The sequence below is a fragment of the Chaetodon auriga genome, chromosome 8 (assembly GCF_051107435.1).
Source record: "Chaetodon auriga isolate fChaAug3 chromosome 8, fChaAug3.hap1, whole genome shotgun sequence".
NCBI lineage: Eukaryota > Metazoa > Chordata > Actinopteri > Chaetodontiformes > Chaetodontidae > Chaetodon > Chaetodon auriga.
In genome coordinates, this window is record NC_135081.1 from 17,941,683 (window position 1) to 17,961,737 (window position 20,055).

Here is a 20,055-nt window from a genome sequence, read left to right on the forward strand (position 1 = left end):
TTCACCATTAGGCAAAGAATCCGCAGCTGATTCTGCTCTAAAGCTACTCACACATGATTCAGTTCATTTCCAAAAGCTGTTGGATAATGGAGGGAAGAGATTGAACTGGATACCAGTTTTCAATGGTTATATTTTCTTCTAATCAAAATTTGACCCACGATTGGCAAAAGCAAAGGACTCGTCTGGTAGCCTCATTCAGAAGAGGGAAAAGTTTCTGTGTAGTTACGACAAAGGTAGTGCATACAGGGAAGGCCGCAGATAATATTTCTTAAACCTCAGCATGAAGTGGAGTGATTGATGTATTACTTCAGCTCATATTGTAAAGTCTCAACACGATTGAATCACAAAGCTGCAATTCTAAAGTGAAATGGAGGTACGTGGATTTGGGTTGAGGATTAAACATTCTGAACATAATTAAGGCTCATATTGAGCTTGTTACCATCACTGCTATCACAACACTGGTGATTGGGAGTGAAATGTAAAAACAAATATTTCTGGAGTACATCAGAAAGTACATTTTCCTACTAATGAACAGGCCATGCATGAGTGGATAGAATGCAAGTCTCCATGTGCGCTACACCACCCAAAAATGTTAGGGCAGTCATTTAACTTGGAATAAATGTTTTAAATACCCTCCCCGTGACGCCCGCTCAACCAATGGCGGGGCCCCTGGGGGCGGGGGCCGCTGGGCCCCCCCTGGCAAGCATCTGAGGCAGAGGGGCTCCTCCGACTCAGCTCCTGCCAGATTTGGTGTACACCCCCTACCACCACCAGATGACTGTCAGTGCGCATTTCCTATCGGCAAGAGGGAGTGAGAAGTAAACAGAGGAGACCGACGGGGGAAGAGTGTGAGAGAGGGAAGGAGTGAGTGTGTTACAGTGCGAACAGAGTGAGAGACTCCAGCGGAGGGGGCGAGAGGCAACTTCATCGGGGTTTATCACTGCGCACTGTCGAGGAGGAGAGATCGCTTTCGAGCGCAGCATGCCCAAGTAGGTTAAAAGTGGACTGTGGACGAACCTACTGACTGAAACGCCCGATTCACTAATGGACTCACTGAGAGCGCAGTGAGAGGCAAAAGCTGTGCCGGCGTGACGGGGAACGGACACTGGAGGAGAAGCTGATGCAGTGTGGAAAGTTACCAACTATGGAGATGCATTGTTAACCGAGAGTTTCCAAACTGTTCGGACCATTCAGAGTCATTCATTTAAACTGGATGCTATTGTAGACGAGCCCCTGTGCGCTTGGCTTGTCCGTCCGCTGATATTCCGGTGCCGCGGTGGACCATAACCATCTCAGTCGCATAGACGGAGCGAGTGAATCCTTCCACGCAACACAATCAGCGCCCAGAGCGGCTAAAATGACGGCGTTGTATCTCATCTTTTGCCTTATGGTCACAGGTAAGACGTGCTTGTGTTTGTTTTCATCTGCAGGTCTTTATTGCTGGACAGAGAACGGACCGCGCTCCGTGCTGGCGCGCTGCGTCAAGCCATCCAGTGCGCCTGTTACACAGAGGCAACTGATATGCTGCAGTGCTGCAATTCAGTGCTGCTAATTGCCGGTAAATGTTTAATTAGTTTTTAAAGAGTGATTACATCAGGAGGTTTCACTGTCTGCAAGCCGAGCTGGAGCACCAGAGAATAGTGGCACTGCGTAACGATCAGGGTAGCGGTGATTGTCCCTGTTCAGGTTCAGATTTCGGACGAGTGTGTGTGTGAGAGAGAGAGGCGATCTCTGTGTTTTAGTGGGTAGGCATGAGCTTACGGATGCAGGGCGCACGAACGGAAAGTTTAAGATTTTATTTTATCACCCGGGGGATTCGTTGCTCCCGACTGCGACGCGTGTGTACGCGTGTCTGCGCGTGTACGCCCGTGTGTCCATTCACAAGAAATTCTCCTTTAAAACTGAGAATGAAACGACTGGATGTTTTAACAGGTGAGGATAATAGAATACAACCGAAGCGCTGCGAAATGAGACGGCGCCGTGCAGAGCTGCGCATCCCCTTTCCCCGAAGTTAGTCAGCGGTCCCCAGATTGATTTCCACTCAACATAAATCTAAAGCGAGAGGTTTGTCCCGTTGGAACGATGTGGACTCTTCTGTTGCTCTGAAGTTTTGTCTCTGAGCCGTAATCCAACACGATCGTGGCCGTTGTGAACGGTGCGTAAACAGATAAAGGGGTCCACGGTCTATTATGGGGGGAGCACTGTCTCGCGGGCATATGCGTTTGTGACGGAGCAAGGTAGATAGGGAGAGAGTGAAAGGGGGAGAGATGGAGAATGGGTAAGAAAGGGGATAGAGAGTGAGTGTGAGTGAGACGGAGAGGGGCAGCATTTGTTTTCGGGGGACAGGCAAAACGCACCTGTTTGCCCCCCACACCACCACCACCCCCTGCTGCGTCTTGTTTGCCGAGTTGAGTTGACGACAGTACTTTGTTTATGAATTCTTATGTCAAAAAAAAAAAAAGAAAGAAAGAAAGAAAAACGTACACAGTGTTTATACTCAAACGACCCAGTATAAATGTAAGTCAGATTGTGAGTGTGTTTTCTGGAAAACAAATTGCTTTGAGTTGAGTGTTTGATTTGATGCATGTCTCGCCTGTAAAGGTAGTTTTTCCAGCTTTATGCATCCATCTAATTATTAAAGTGATGGTGTAATACAGTTAGCATAGAATGTGACAGAGAGCAGAACATCTGTTTTTTTTTCAGTATAAATATATATCATTATGAACAAGCAGGCTCTCTGAGCAGCTGGTAAAATGTACCCTATTAATTTAGTGCTGTAAATGTCTTGATGCAAAACAAAGAAGCTTTCAGCAATCAACACGCAACTGTTGACTTATCAGCGTTTTTCAGAGTTGATAAACTCACGCATGGTATTAACAATGTGAGAGAAAATAATCACATTTTAATGTAAGAGAATACAAAACAGCACCACACTGACCCAGATCATCTCTGGGATGTACAAAAGATAGAATGATGAAATCACAATCCTTGTAGCTCCATCACGCGTAGTTTTAATAGCTTTCAAGATTGTAAATGGCAAAGCGTGTTTAATAGCCATTTGTTGTGAGCGCATCTTTACCTTCAGCCCCGGTTCCGCATGGTTTTGTCATTATTCAAAGCCCGGGGGAGGGATATGACACCGGTAGACCTCTGCTCCCTGACAGACTAGCAACAGCTGGATGAGAAGGGGCGGTAGCCAGACAGTGGCATATTTCCCCCGACCCCAACACACACACACAACTCCTCTCTCTCTCTCTCTCTCTCTCTCTCTCTCTCTCTCTCTCCGTCTCTCTCTCTCTCTCTCACACACACACACACACACACACGCTCACAAATAATGAAAATGGTAACAGCTGCCCTAATTAGAACCTAAGAGACCCTAGACCTCATTTATTGTGCCAGCTTTCAACAGTATAAAAATCTGGCCACAGCACATGGCTTCACTTTGAAATGTGTGTAAGGCATATAGCACACATTTGTATGTATGTAGTCTTGTACAACACTGATAATTTACTTTCTCGGAAAGTCCCCTGGGCTCCCAGAGGAATTGGATTCCACACTGCATCAGTATTCTGAGTAATCTTCAGTGAGCTCTTCTTTGGAACCTTTTGCTTTGGGTCGCTTGCGTCTCATCGGGCCAAGTTCAAAGGCTGTGAGCTGAGATTACAAGTTTCTCTCCCTTCCTCTTAAGTCGTGTTGCCTGTCATGTCACACTATAGTGTAACGCCGTGGAAATTTTCCACCTTACTTCTTCTCACAACTCCTTTGCCTGGTTGCAGAATGTGTGACTGTGGGACACGAGGACATGAGAGCGTATCTGCTTAATGGGCCGGAGGGGGCTGCCAGGCTTTCGCCAAAGGTTGAAAGCCCGTTCACGCACGCACACCTCATGCAGGCGCACACGGACACAAACAGAGAACTGATATTAAGCCGAGGCAGTGATAAGCTCTGATCAAGCCCTTTCCTCCCCACCCCATCATCCCTTCCCATTACCAGAGATTTGTCTCTTCCTCATGCAGTACAGATATGTTTGTGGACGCAGTGGCAGCGTGACCCAAGAGGTTGGTTTTGGGGAAGTGTGCATATTTTATGATCAGCCCTTCTGCTGCTCTTTGAATTCTTGCGAAGGGAGTCCGTATGGGCAGAGGGAAACAGCTTAAGACGAGGAGGGGGATGGAGGACGGAGGGAGGGGACTCTTGTTGCAGGGATAAGACTCAGCTATTTGTTGATGATTAAGCTGACAAGCAGCAAGGAAACACTGAGGAAGACCGCTGAGCATCGTTAACCTTTTCTCCATCTTGTTACTCTCGTGTCTCTCTCTGTCACACACACGCACACACACACACAAACACACACGCACACACACACACACACACACACACACACGCACGCACACACACATTCTCTCAAATCTCTCCTTTTAGTTTTCCATTTCCGTCCCTCTATCAGTTCCATTCCTTCCATGATGCCGAGATTGAGGATAAAGTGGATGAGTGGGAGAAAGTTTGGCGGCAAGAACCCCAGCCAGCCGGTGAGGAGCGTTAGATACGAGGTGCACAGTAGTGCAGACGCAGCAGAATCCGAACACAGCTGAGTCTTGAACAGAAGTGTCTTGCATTATTTAGGAGACACAGTCATGGCAAAGATATAGATGAATTTTGGCCTACTTTGATTTTCTGTCTATGTGAGCTCTGTGTAATGGTTTTGCTGCCGGGGTGTTATATTGAACGTAGTTTCTGAATTTTCTAAATTCACTTGGGGCCACTAGTCAAATGTAAAGATCTGTACATTTGTTGTAGCTATAGGTATATTTTCCATCTTTAGAACCAAGACGTGTATTTTTCGTTCTCCTGAGCATTTTAACCAAACAACTAAAAACTTTATGTTTGAATGTTGTTGTTACATTTTTCTTGTACAACCCTGATTCCACAGAAAGTCTCAATTGAAAACAGTACAAAGACAATATATTTAATGTTTGACCTCATCAGCTTCATAGATTTTTGTAAATATCTGCTTATTCTGAATTTGATGACAGCAAATGTTTCAAACAAGTCGGGACAGGAGCAACTAAAGACTGGGAAAGTTGTTGAATGCTCCGAAATCACCTGTTTGGGTCATTCCACAGGTAATCAGGTTCATTGGTAACAGCTGATAGTATCATGATTGGGTATGAAAGCCGCATCCTGTTAAGGCTCAATTGTTCACAAGCGAGGATGGAGCAAGTTTCACCACTTTGTGAACATGATTGTATCAAAGATATTACTGCATGGGCTCAAGGACACTTTGTACAACTGTTGTCAGAAAACAGTTTGTTCGCAAATGATTTCAATCTGTTTTTATTTACATTTTTTTACGCAAAGTCCCAACTTTTCTGGAATCAGGGTGGTAGAAAGCCTCTAGATTTACACTTTCACAAACCTTTTGATCATGCAGACAGGCGCGCGCAGACAATAATGAATGATCAAGCTCTTAAACTATGGCCTGCTGTTTTTTTCCACATCCTGAAGACGTGCCGCGCACACATGCCATTGTCTTTCAGCCTTTCTTCATAAACAGATATCCTCCCTTTCGCCTTGCCGCACACGCACTTGCTACGTGTACAGACGGAGAAACTGGAAGGAGAAAGGAAACAATGGGGCTTCATAATGTTGCCTGTCTCTAATCAGCTTTGCCATGCAGGCAAACACAGATAAAGAACTTGGCAGTGTGTCCTGAGGCTTTGTTATCAGCTGTTAGCAACTTAACTGGATGTGTACGCTGGTATGGCTCAGCACAGGAAGCCAAAGTGGCCAGGTAGCAAACAGTGGATGGCACTTGACCTCTTGCAGTATTATTTTTACCTCCGCCCGCCCATCCTCTTTTTGTCTTCGCTTTCTCCTTGTGTCTGTCTCTGCACATCCTCACCTTGTCTTCCTCTGGGGCAGTCAGAGGATCCGGAGAGGAAATGACAGGGAATAGGACAATGGAGGGGCCATGTCAGCTTCCTGCCACTGCCTGGAGACTTCTTCCCCAATTACAGCACTTCAGGCTGTATCATCAGTATACAGACTGGTGGGGACAGCGCAAATTTGTTTACTCATTTATTCTTCAGTACAAACACAGTAATGGAAAGGAAAGAGAGCGGGAGAAACCGGGATTCTGTGCATGCCATTAAAACAGCCCCCCCAAGGGAAATGGTCACGTTTATACAGTAGCAGCTATTTTAAGAAAGCCTTGGATTGCATTTATCTCCCCCAAAATGCAAGTGTCACTTCCTACTAGAGAGATGTATCACCATTTCAAAGGACCCTAAGCCCAGAAACCAACATACAACAGAAAAATTGCAGACATACTAGACCACACATTCATTTTTATTTTCCAATCAATTCCTGCCCTGCAAGACAAGAATTTCATATCTCCTGCCGAGACACAGAAACCAACAGCAAATTGAAATTTATCTTCTGCGTTGCAGCAATATCTGTTCCTGTGTTATCTTCACCAGCCGTGTTCCTTAACCTTATATTAAAGATAGCTCTGCTGGAGACCGATTCTGGCAGCTGAGAAGGGGCTCAAGAAAAAGAAAAGTTCAGTTAGGAATACCATCGGACAACATTTATTTAACACTAGATGCCGATTTATTTAACTTCTCTTTTTCCTTTCCTTAAATGAAATGCGATTGTCAGTGGCGCTTATGTGATTGTCAGATCTGAAATAGTTTGTTTGGGGTACCAGGGCTTTGTCAGGTGTCAGCCCAGTATCAGGGCACTGATACATGACTGAATTTATTAGATTTGTGTACATGGACACGAATGTTACACTCAGCATGACTTTCAAATTAATCAGTATGAAGAGTGAGAAAGCCCGCGTACGGAGTAGGAAGCAGCCAAACCATAATCTTTTCCTAAACCTAACTCATAGTTTTGGCATTTAAAGCAAATCAAAGTGCGACCATCACCTGAATCATTTCTCAGCAAGCTTTATTTTGAAAGTCTAACTGCCTGTTGCATATTTATTATTGCTAACTTGACTGAGAATCCTAAAGATTTAATTTCTTGACTATCTGACAAACTGCTGTGAGACAGTGTTGCACATGCACATCATCCAGAAATGACTCATGAGGAGCCCACAGAAGCAACACCCTGAACGCACACACGCAGAGGTCAAGGGCGCACACGAGGGCAGAGGATGATAAGCTGAGATGAGTGTTTGGCATCTTCAGGGCTGTGTGCCCTTTGTGGAGCGATTAGTCAAAGTCCAACTGTCTAATTAATGATGCTGTAGCTCTCAGAACATGTCATCTCCTTAACCAACTAGGGGTAAAAACACATTCAAGGAAACAAGAGATTGCCTGCTTTATCAGCAACGGAAACAGGGCATACCCTTGTGGGACTAAGTGCTCCAGCTTCTCGTTCCTTAAAGTCAAGCCCCCCATCTTTATCTTCTTTTCATCTCTCCTTCCTGTCAGTTCAAACTGCCTGGAACGCCGGGGCTAATATTGTGTTAGTGACTCAACCATTAACCAAAATAGTGGGTTGGCTGTGTCTCTTCTTCTTCTGCACAATGAAAGACTTCGCCGTGTTGTTGTAGGAGGCTGGGTGAAGGGTTGGAGAAAGCGTAGTGATGTCTTTTATTTCCATTTGTTCCATTTCGGACAGGGCTGAGAAACTCACCGTGGGAGGTCTGTGAGAGAAGGCAGCCAATTTGCTATCAACTGAGGGGTGTCAGTCAAAGCTTATCGATCGGGCTTTTAACTGCGGCTCCCTCAATGGCAAAACATGTTAATGTTATTGAGCTGCGAGGAGACGTGAGGAACAATGTAGTGTGTGGGTGGCTCAGGTGGGTGGCGGTTGAACCGGTAGGAGGGTAAGGTGTGTCTCTCTCCTGCCGTCTGTTTGGCCAGAGAAAGACGATGCAGAGACAGTAATGGGCTCAGCATGAGAATAGAGGGAGGCAGAGAGAGAAAAAGAAAGAAAAGGCAGGCAGAGGGGTCAAAGGGATTTACTGCCAGGAGCCTAGCATTTCAGGTAATGGATATGCTTGTATTGGTGTAAACCAAACCTGCTGTTTTTCTTCCAGCATGGCAGAGGTGAAAAACAACAAAGGTGTAACTGACTGCAAGTCTGAGGGGGATTAATAGAAAGTTGATATTTCAACACCTCAGGCTAAGCATTAGATCTCAGGTGTACGCTTGGACACGCAGAAAGTGGTTGTGTGTGTGCATGTGTGAGTGTGTGAGCGCCGAGTTGTGGATAGGGGGTGTATGAGGTGGAGGTAAGGAAGGTGTACAGTGGGAGGCGTTTTTGCTTCTGCCACATTCCAGCGAAGCCGCCGCAAGGAGGGCATGAACACATGGCTAAGTGCTTCCCAAGCTGGCTGAGGTGAACCTAACACCCCTCCTGGAGGAAGCAGCCCAACCATTGTTCCAGCACATTGCACCCGTCTGACTGAGGCATCCTAGCGCTGTGCAGATCCCAGGGGGCTGGAGAGAGAACGAAACAGAGGAGGAGAGGGACTGATTGTTCCCTGCTCAGACTATCCACAGATGGGGCTGCGGCACAGGATGCTGGCTGTTTGCTTTAGAAAGTCCCAGGCGTTTGCTTTGCAGTCGTGGTGAGAATTCTCTGGGGGAGAGAGAAGAGAGTGCCAGTGGAGACAACAGCAGGGGAAGGGGAAGAGAGAGGAGAGCAGCGAGAAAGAGAAAGAAAGAGATGGAAAAAGGACCTTGCCTAATATGATGTCAGTGTGAATATAGTGTCAGTGCCAAGAAGGGAAGACAGATGATACAGCTATACAATGATAGGGTAGTTGGGCGAGAGAGTGCTCAAGTCCTCCCCTGTTTCCAAACAGAGACATATAGAGCCAGAGATAATGGAGAAGGGAGGGAGAGTAAAGAGAGTAAGCGAGGAAGGGAAAAAGGAAGGGATGAGATGCAGGGAAGCCAGGCTGCATCCATCATGTGGTTTGGTGCAGAAGCCATTTGTACCTATTGTTCTCCATAATTTGTTTTCTCAGAGCCTGCAACGGGAGGGGTGAAGGGGAGAGACAAAGCCACGGCAGCCATTTATTTTTGTGCTAATTACATAAGTGAGACAGCATAATTAGACGTATAGCTAAATAGACAATAGGCTGAGAGAGATGCACAGAGGGAGATAGACAGGGAGGTGTAGATGAATTCAAATAGATGAGAAGCATGGCCCTCTCTATTTCACATTCAAGAGTGCGAGGGAGCATGTTAAAAGAAGTAAAGGGGATGGAGAGGGATAAAGGGAAAGGAAGAGCGAGAGTAAAGGAGATGGGGCGATGGAAGGGATAAAAGATAAGAGGGGAGGAGAGAAAAGCCCTCTTCACAGACTGCACTTTGAGGTGCGGCCCAATGCTGTTGGAATAGTCACCTCATTTAGTACACCTGCTCAGCGGGAGAGGAAAGAGAGATGCGTGGAGAAGTCGTAAAGAAAAAGAGAAAAGGCCACAAGAGAAGAGAGGAAAGAGGAGACAGATCTCATCTCTGCTTCTTCAGATCAAAGGCAGGGAGAGGCTACAGAAAGCTATTTGTTGTGGCTTGTTTGGGAGGGTCCCTGTCTGTGTGGGGTCATGATTTGACCTGGCCTGCTATTTTGTTCTGGCGATATTACTCTTCAACACAGCCACATGCCAAACCCTCGAAGGAATCACAGCCTGCAGGGCCTGGGTCAGTTTTCTTGGGAGGATCTGGTGGCGTCCTGAAGCTGCTGGATGAAGAAATGTAGATGAAAGAGAAAGTGAAGCTGAAAGTTTGTTAAAACCAGCACCAGCTTGGAGAGGAATGAAAGGAGCGTGTTCGTAGCCAGCCGATGTGTTGATGTTGTTGTTGTTGTGTTGCTGAATGTTGTGCTTGTGCTAATGCAGTTGTGCATCTGCTCAGGTTCATGTGTAGGCGGTGTGTGGGTGTGTTGAGCATGTCACCAGTCTTTCAGGGCTGTGATACAGGGGAAGATAAATAGGCCCTTAATGAAGCCACTCAATCACAAGCCAGTTAAAACAGCTGACCAAAGATTGAGGGGCAGTCAGGCCTGATTGGAGGCCTGTTGAAGCTGGTCGAGGGAAGCTCTTGAGCCGTCACACTTTAGATAAGCCATTCACTGCACTACAGACCTCGGCCTAACTACCCTTCTTTTTCTAAGCAGTCCTCTGACACACTATAGTAGCTCGAGTCAACTCCCTGATTGTGCTGGGGAGTTCTTTAAAAGCCAATTTAAACCCAGTCCTTTGTTTAACTCCCCAGGAACTCGAGCTTGGACATATTGTATTGGTTGTATGTGAGTTTGTGTGCTCTTTCATTGGGCTAAGTTGAAGTTTTGTGTGCGCTGTCTTTGAGCATGTGATGTTTTGTTAAAAAGAACTGCGAGAACTGGCACCGACTAGTTTTTTGGGTGAAAGAGAGGGTGCATGAGAGAAATCAATGGCCCAATTCAACCTATTACAGCCATGACTGTTGCTGTAATGGTGTGGAAATGGGCAGTGGTCATGTGGATCCCTTCTATACCTCCGGGCTTGGATCACAACTGAAGCTCCGATTCATTTCCTCCCAGCTTTGATTAAAAAAAAAAAAAAGAAAAGTACTCAGGGGATTTCAAAGACTCTCACATGATGGTGACAAGGGAAGAGATCCGTCCGTTTTGTGAAACGGATGAGACCTCTATTCTGCCAGGTTTTTCGAAGGACAAACATAACACTGGGCTGCAATTTTCCTCGACAAATAATGACTCCTCCAGCCCTGTCTCCTTCCAGCCTTTGCCTCTTTGATCCCAGGTAATGTGTTAACAAGCATCGGGTTCATAGGATACCCATAGCATTAGTATGTGTATTTGTGTTGAGGGGTGTGTGTGTTTGCGCATGTGTGGCTGTTTTCACACCAATTAATGAATTGCTTTATATGCCTGCTGAGGTGACGATGGCCTGTCTCTAGCAGGGCATTGCTTTTTTCCAACACTGTGTCAGCCTCAACACGTGATGGCCAGGGCCGTCTCTCTCACACTTACCCATTAATGAGACCAGTCTAATTAGTGCTTGTGGTTCCATACAGGAGACCCCAGAAACCACAGCACCATTGTGAGCTGGCCTAATCAGGGGACCACTCAAAGACAGAGGGCCCACTGCACCAGTGAGAAAGTTCACACATACAGGGAGACCTGCTTGGATTCATGCTCAAATTAACGTTCTGGTTAATTGGCATAGGAGTACAAAACAAAAAAAGAAAAAACAAAAGGACTGGTTGTATTTTCAGATATGTGACCACCGAGGTTCACACCTTGGCTTCTTCCTGTTTAGCTCCCTCTGGTAGAGTTCCTCCCCAGGGCGATGCTGAAAAAATGATTTCTCCTTCATCCCTCTCCCTCACTCCAGATAATTCAATCTCTTCAATATCAAATAATCTCTCCCAATTTTTCAGCCTATTTTAACCTTATCGCTCAAAGAGCTACCTCTGGGGGATGAGCCTCATTCCACCTTGTTAAAAAAAGAGGGGGAGAAAGAAAGGGAGAGGTGGTCGAGGAAAGAGGGATGGCAAATAGCTCTCCGAGGAGTGCTTTAAAAGCCTCCGCTTGCCATTCTCATGGGCCATATGTGGAACAGCCGGCAAATAGACTGAAAGAGAGAGGAATGGCAGGGATAGAGAGATATGGAGAAAGTTAAAGGAAGACAATCTACAAGAAAAGAGGGGAGTGTAGGTGATGTGAGGTGTGGCTCTTAAGGTCTGGGGCTCTAACTTGTGTCCCACAGCACTTAACATGCCCCTAGCCATCTCTCCTGGCAGTTAATTAGAATCCAATAAGGTTGCCGCCTGTTGGTCATTGTTCCTCCAGTGTGTTTACCCTTTCCAGAGGCTCCATTCGCTGCTTAATCTGCCAAGAAGCTGAATGTCAATAGGTCAGGCCAAGACTCCGGAGCCCTGAGAGAGCGGGAGAGACAGAGCGAAGGGGGAAGGAGAGAGGATCAGGGGGATGAAGGAAAGGGGTCATTTCTCTCTCTCTCTCTCCAGCTCCTCTTAATATTTTTCTGTGCCGTTCCATTCTCGTTGTTGTTTTTTTCTCCCCCCCCTTCCCTCCCTCTTGCGTCTCCTCTTCTCTTCTTTTCTTCTCACTTCTAATCCGTCCTCTTGATTGTTCTAAGCTGCTTTCAGCCAGCCCCTGGGAGGGTGGGGGGGTTTGGAGTCTGTTTTAATTAAGATTTAAAAGACGACTCCCTCAAGAAGGGAGATTTAAGAGCAGGATGGACTGAGCAAAGTAAATGAATGAAGGTAGGACAGATTGTAGAGAGGACTCAACAAATATCAGAAATTGGTAAAAGAGGAGAGGAGAGGAGAAAGTTAAAAAGTTATTATTTTACACGCGTAGACGGCGTACACACCCGCACATTCACACAAACAGCCGGACTCTGGGGCATTCGAGTGGTTAAGCCAAATGGGATTTTTTTTTCCATTTGTAATCAAGCGGCACAATCTATATAGATCGATCTCAACTTCCTGTGATTCATACCATATCCTGCGAGGGTGATATGGGATCAGTGGTAGCCAGCAGGCAAGCTGAGGGAGTTATCTCCACACTCTGTCTAATGATCGATCATCTCACCAGATGGGCTTAAGAGCATGTAACGCTCCACTTGTTTATCAGAGGCCCAAACCTGAGGCCTCTCAGTAAATGTGACCTGCAAAGAAAGTCTTGTTTTGCAGACAGACAGGTAGAATGCATGAAAGAGCTCGAGAGACATGCTTCAAAAGTTTAAAGTTTGCTTTGTTGTCTTTTCACGATGACCACACATGAGGGTGGAAGCTGAACTAATTTCCCTGTGTAATGTGGTTCAGTTTGGGTGGCAATGTCACCACAGTGGAAGCTGTAGACGTTTCTGTTAGACACTTAATTAACAGTCTTATCGCACCAGGACAAAAGATTTCTCTAGAAGTCTGGCCATCAAAGATACAAGCACTGTTACCGTCCGACGTTGCTTTTCTCCTCCTGTGGAATCGTTGTGTTACAAAGTGTGTGTCCGTCTGTGTGTGTGTGTGTGTCACTGCAGGCTGAGAAAAGGCGCGTGCTATGTGTTTGGTAAAACAGTCACATAGCGCACATCTGCCCCTACTGTGAACCGTACATTCTTCATCCAGAGTAAAACCCCAAAGAAAACACACCCCAAAGCAGACTGGACAATAAAGTGTTTAAGTTCATCAAGCCGCAGACTCTGGTGCAGCCGCTAAGGTGTTAAAGGCAAAGGTCAAGAGCCCAACCCACCGCATTCTCTGCCGTGGTACATCCCAACACACAGCCACCATATGTCCAAGGTTTCACAGTCAATGAGCCGACCCACCCAGCATGACAAAGACTTATTCACACCCAGTTGACTCTGAGGAAATCTGCAATGCCACGGTGTGATTAGGACAGAATGCAGCACTAGTCCAGCCAGTGGCTGTTAGAAAAAAAACAAAGGACTAGAAGATACGGAGAAGTAAAAGGAGCGTTAGGGAAAAGAGTGGGTAGACAAAGAACTTTACAAAGCACTTTGAGCGGATAAACGTAAGCATGATCTTGCCCTCAGCTTGCTGCAGCTCCATCGCTTGCCTCCATCAAAGCCCCTTGAGATTCTCCCAGCACACTCTCTGCCTCTGTCACTCACAACTCTGTTAATAAGGCCAGCAGTAAACGCCAGGAAAGATATGCAGGGATGAAAGATCCTTCTCTCATGTTCCGCGCTTTGAGGATGTGTTTCCGGGTGTCAAGGGGAGGTGCGGAAAATGCAGCTTTATAGAGTAATGCTGCATTTTAATAGAAACAATAAACCCATCCGCTTATAAAATAATATTTTGTGTCCCATATCCTGTTGTGCAGCAGCTCTGGGGACTTTTGGCAGACTTGAAAAAGCCCCCACCACCACTAAGCTAAAGGTATAGAAGAAGCCCATGCCAAAGAATAAAGTGTGAGGAGCTCCAGGGGGAGGGATATATCACACATATATTCTTTTACTGCAGCGATTAATATCTGCGAAAAAAAGGTCAAACTTGACTTGAAACGGTCCAGTATATCACAGTTACATTCGGAGCCAGCATTTCATACATCAATCCCTGCTGTGATGTCTCATCAGCCTGGTCACACAGGAGAGACCCACACTGCACATTATCAAAGATTGATGGGGTGTCCTAGTTAAAGACAGGGGGTGGAGAGACGACTGGTAACAGAAGGGAACTTTGCGTTACTCGCTCCTTTTTTTTTTTTTTTTTTTTTTCGAGCTGTTGATTGCTCGCGTGGCCCACTGCAAATATAATCACTGTAATTTGCAAATGTTATGCCAGGCTTTGCTACTGTGTCACCTAACGACCTGACCCCAAGATATGCTGGGTCGGGGGGGGGCGACTTGCAAAAGCTGTATTTTGAGGTCAATTGTCTCACACAAGACTCGGGAAGCTCAAGATGAGGGCTGAGCTTGCCATCTCCTCCCATCCGCCCTCTTCCTCATCCTCCCCTGTAACAGAAGACAAAACAAACTGACAGAACAAACAGGCAGATTATCCTAAATCCTTTTTTCTCCAACACACAACCTAACCATCTCTTATATCCACTGTTCACCGTCATCCTACCCGTTTCTTGTTCAGAGTGCTTGCTTAATAATTAATTGATTAATTAGTTCGCTCATTAATCATTTATTCATTAATCATGGCCTGATTTTTCTAGAGGAAGCGGTGCAATCTGAAAAAACCCTGACTTCACATTTCACTCTAATTATGCTCCTTTACTAATCAACGCTTAAGAAATGGAGTTTCAGGAAATTAGTTTTCCCCTTTCCTTCTTTTTCTCAACACAAAGCAGGATGTATTGAGGTCTGCAGGTAACATTTTTTTTTCCCCTCCCTTTCTTGTGTTCTGGAAGCTCATGCTCATCAGTAATTTTAAAGGAATGATTCAAGTTACCGGCAATCTGATGAGCAGAATAAGAATTTGATGTTGAATTAAAAACCTGCCTTTTCTCCACCTCGAGATGCAAAGGGAACGGGAATTCTAGTCACAGACTAACCACAGACTGTGATTAATAAAGGGCAATTTGAAGGCTGTTTGTAAGAACAGAGAGGTGGCAGCATTGTGAATCACACACTTATTGTTTCCACTGGATCCATGGCTCTCCTGGGAGAGGAGGTAATTTGTTTAATCGCCAGGAGTTATGTTCTCCGGACAGAGAGATGGGAAGATAGGATAGTTCTGAAATATTGTCTGTAACGTGGAGCGAGCATGAGAGGGAAAGCGAAGAGAAACACTTTAAACAGGTTTAATTTGCCGTGTTTTTGTGCCTTTGTGTTCCTGTTGGATGCAAAGTTCACAACACTGCTCAGCTGCTTTCTCTGAAGGGGCTCTTGTCAGCTGCTGACAAAAAAGAATTATGCGTCAAATTAAAGAGAGCTCCAGTGAAATGGAGGCAAGTCGGGCATTAACCTCTAAGCTTTAAAAAGCACACATATTAAGCAACACTAATGAGACTCTCATTGAGCTAGCTCTGTTTTATATTCAAACACACACAAAAGCACAGCTCTGACTTCAATGTGCCATTGCTGCTTCTGAATGAGGTTGTCTCTGTTATTCATCTCACCAGCAGCAAACACTGCAGAAGTGAACAATAGTGTAGATGGCCCTTTTACTCTAATGAGATGCATACATTTACAACATTACCACCCTCATTAAAAAATAATAATAATAAAGCGAAAAAAAATATTAATTATGAAGCGCACTACTTCCTATCGTGAAGAGCCAAGGGGGTCTCCATCGGGCTCAATTAGGAAGAGTAGGCCGCAAATCCCTAGACTAAATTAATTGACACTCCAGGGCATTAGGCCCAGAGTCCCAGTACAGAATCTATGTAGAGAATTCCTTTGTTTTCATTTCTGCTGCCTTTTAGAAAAAGCAAGAGATGGAGGCAATTTTAACATGATCTCGTCATTGTTTTACGGATTTTTAATCTATTGTTGGTTTATATATTTATTTGTGTCACTTGTCACGTCTTCAGCAGGGAATGAAAAGATTGACTTCATTATTTTTTTTGTCTGATTCCTGTCCCATCTTTGAGAAGCCTTTCCGTCACATGTTGCGCACCATTGCTGTTTCATCCACTGTGTCAGCTGTTATGCACACACTAAACCAGAGCTTTTTGCAAACAGCACAAGAAGTTAATGATTTAAAAGCACAGTAAATTATACTGAAAGCCCTTCCATCCAAACACTGGTGAAAGAGGGGGGGAGGGAGCCAGAGAGGGAAATTTGGATACAGAAAGAAAAAGTGAAAGAGACAGAGAGAGGGAGAGAGAGGAGCAGAGGGGACAGAAAAGGGCTGGAACTGTGACACAGATCCAGCCAGCAGCTGTTTTGCAGTGAAAACACCAGGGGGTGAGCAGGAATGACACGAAATGACAAGACTAGCTCAATCAACATCTTGTCAACACTGCTGGCTGATGTGTACAGACAATTTCATACCACCACCGCTGACTCCCTCCCCTTTTCTCTCTTTTTTTATATGGCTTTTTATTTCCTGTCCTCCTGCCAGCCAGCCAGTCACTTGCTATCTGTCTACATGGAGTCAGCTCTTTGGCTCTTGGCTTCAGAGTGGGGGAGCTGTTTAAAAGCTGTGCTAGAATTATACTCAGAGAGATGCTGCTGCCCACTGGAAACCCTAAAGATATGGGCCTCTGACAGTGCGTGTGCATCTATGTGTGCGTGTGTGTGCGGGAAGTCTGAGAAGACAGTAAAAGAATGAGTGTATTTATGGCACATTGTACGGGCACTGCAGCACAGTGACTGCGAACCATTCACATGCACTCACACACTGAGTATGTCACATCAGCACTCTTGGTCCCCCCCCTTCCCACCAGCCTCCTCCTTTTTTCCCTCCCTTCTTCCCCTCCTTGTATGCATACCACTCTATTACTCTATCCACTGCATCTGCTGTAGCAGGTACCCAGAGAAAAACTCTGCCACTGCTCTCCCATGCGATCAGCCTCACTGCTGCCCTGATGTGTGCAGTGCCCTATTCCAGCAGAGAAAAACCTCGTGGTGACAGCCACAGAGACAGACTGATTACAGCGTTCCATCAATCCCCTCTCAGGCCCGCTCCTTTGCAATTGGAAGCTGACAGGAGCCCACTTTTTCCATTTTTACCTTTCCTCAGTTTTTCCGGTCTTTCTAACATGTAGTGGCTCTTTTTTTTTCTTTTTTTTTTCCCTGTTGTTCCCTCTACCCCGCTTTCTTGAGTGTTGTGTTGACAAGCTGACACAAACCCCTGTGATTTTCACACCAGGGATGCAGAGACCAAGAGAAAGGGACAGGGGGTACAAAATAGACGAGAGGAAGAGATGGGGAGAGAGAGTGCAAGGGAGAGGCTGGCAGGAGATGACAGCTGACACAGAGTCTGGAAAAGCAGAGCGATGGCAGAAAGAGCCATGGAGAAAGCAATTCAACAATTAGTAACACCTTATATAACTCTCAGAGGGGCCCTGCTAGGCATTGATTTCAGGGATCACGGCTCACTGACTATAGACATATGAGTGATAAACAGAGGAGTGAGAGGATGGAGTTGGATTGTAGAGGGATGCAGGAATGAGAGGGAATGCCCTTGGTGAGGGTATCAACAGAGCAGCAGGGGCGGGGGGGCTGGGTGGATGAGCAGGTCCACTCTCTAAAAAGGGTCTAGGCCTGAGCCAAGATTTTCACAATGGAATAAAGGCTGAAAGGGGAGGCTAGGAGGATTAAACGCCAGCAAAACAGCTCTTAAAAAGCTGTTAGACTGCAATTTGGGCACAAAAACGCAGAATGGGAGAAAAGATAGTGAGAGTGGGTGGGAGGGTGGGAGTGCAGCTGGAATGCAACGTGGGAGAGAAAGGATTGAAGAGAGGCTGGAACGCATTAAGGTGTGAGAGAGAGGGCCATCTGCAGAGGCACAAGCTGAAGCTGTTTGCCACGGCCCGAGTCAAAGAAAAACACAGAGGTCCTCACACATGTAGTTGAGCATGCGTTGGGTGCCACACTGCCATGAGCTGGTGGGTGGTATCTGTTGTTAGCCCCCTTCAAGCCCTCAGAAGTTCTGTCGGAGTCATGGTAATGAGCTTAGTAGTCAGATCAAACATGAGATGGGTGCAGGGTCCCCTTTGGGACATACTCTTTGGTTCAGCTACCTCAGCACTGCTGTCTACTTTGTACACACACACACACACACACACACACACACACACACACACACACACACACAAACACACACACAGGAAGGGGAAGACAAAAGAGCCTGACTCAAAACAAAGGGATAATAATTCCATACAGAGAGAAATGGAGCTTGCATTTTCCAGCCCGATTTAGAAGCCTTATCTAGACAAGGCACAATGGATGGCATTTGGGGAAAGGGGTTGTTTATTCCAAGCTTGACACTTTTTTGCCAATTGCCTTGTTTTGTGCTGCATTTTTTTTTCTTTTTTTTTTTTGTCTGTTTTTCCTCCTCATTTTCTCCTCTTTGGCTCTTGTTGTGGAAAAGTCACACCAGTTGGGCGCAGGATTCTGCCTCACATACTGGGGTGAAAATCCAAGCAGATATCGGGCGCTATTTTCTAACGGTTTGAATTATTACTGCACAGAGCAAATTGTCCAGTCAAGTTGAGAGCACTTATATTTATAGACCCCACAGGACAGGATGTTGCACTCTTTGCACTGGATGGGAATGAGGACATGGAATAAAATCAGGACTAAAATAGGGACTCCCTGCGAACGCAGCTTGGAGCCTCTTAGAATGAACGAACCTCCTCAGTTGAGTGTCATTGTAAAAACATGGGGAAATGGACAGGGAACATCGCCCGAGCTGTTGCGAAAACGACAGTCTGATGTTGTTTTATGTTTTATTTGAAGGATGTGACATTTTGAATGCTGGCTTAAATTGATTTATGGCCTGAAATACTGGTTTTTGTTTTTTGTCAGATTACCAGAAAGGCATAACGGATTATGACTGTGGCGACTTGGTGGTAAATGCACTGCACTGTGTGTGAGCTGGATCCACATTTTATCTAAAGGTCATGTGCTGTGCTATTATCTTTCTCAGTCTTTAGCATCATGACTGACGCTTACACATACACGTTTTCAGTCTGCGCGCACACAGACACACACACACACACACACACACACAGAGTCACTGGTTCAATCTAATTCTATCAAGGCAGATGTCCAGTGGTGGACGGATCATTGCTGACATCTGTCCATCTCTTCCTGATCCTTCCTGATGTGAGTGTATCCCCTATCAGTTCAGATGAAGGAGAGAGAGTGCAGGCAGTGCCAGGGTAGACACAAACCTCTTTAATAGGTTGTGTCCAAGTCGGAGAGGCTGTTTTGCACTTAACTCGGACCATGTGACAGAAACAGCAAAGTCACTGTGTCAAACTAACTGCTAAATGTGCCCTCCGGTGCCTGAGAAGTTGCTTTCCCCATTACCACTGCCCCACCCTCCACACACTCACACACCCACACACAGACATAAACATACATGGCACAGTTTTAGACAGGCAAACACACACACTGAGCTCTCACAGTCGGGCAGAAATGCACACACACATAAACTTAGCCCTATGTGCATCCAGCGGCGTGAAATGATATTCCATTTTGAGAAATCCGGATTAAAATGTATCAGGCCAAATGTGTTTTGACCTTGTTGCTGGGGGATGGAAAAGCACACACACATTCACACAAACACACAGCAACGGTAAGAAATAAGTAAATGCTGCATTTTTCGTGATGAGGACTTGTAAATCGAAACTGCAACTGCCTTTAAAGTACCATTAAGCACGCCACATGTGGAACAACTAATCTACACTGTATATATTTACCTGCGTAACATTCAAGGCGACATGGTAAATAAACCTACATGTACTGCAGAAATGTTGGTATTTCAAGGGGATTCAAGTCTTTTTTATTTCCAGTGTGATTCACTTGCAGCCAAAAGACAAGCTCCTCATTTTTGAGTCTGGTAGAAACACTGAAAGCTGTGGTGGTGTTGTGTCGCTTGTGTATATGCATGTGAGCGCGTGACACTGCAGCACACC

General features: G+C 45.7%; 1 protein-coding gene across 2 annotated transcripts in view; it reads left to right on the top strand.

Moving 5' to 3' along the window:
* Positions 1-743: 743 nt before the first annotated feature.
* The window catches only part of kirrel3l (kirre like nephrin family adhesion molecule 3, like), a 33,863-nt gene continuing 14,551 nt past the window's right edge, over positions 744-20,055 (top strand). For both annotated transcript variants that reach the window (XM_076737148.1, XM_076737149.1), the window contains exon 1: positions 744-1,397. In XM_076737148.1, the coding sequence (XP_076593263.1) occupies positions 1,358-1,397 (40 nt within the window). In that variant the 5' untranslated portion in view covers positions 744-1,357. The remainder of the gene's footprint in view (positions 1,398-20,055) is intronic.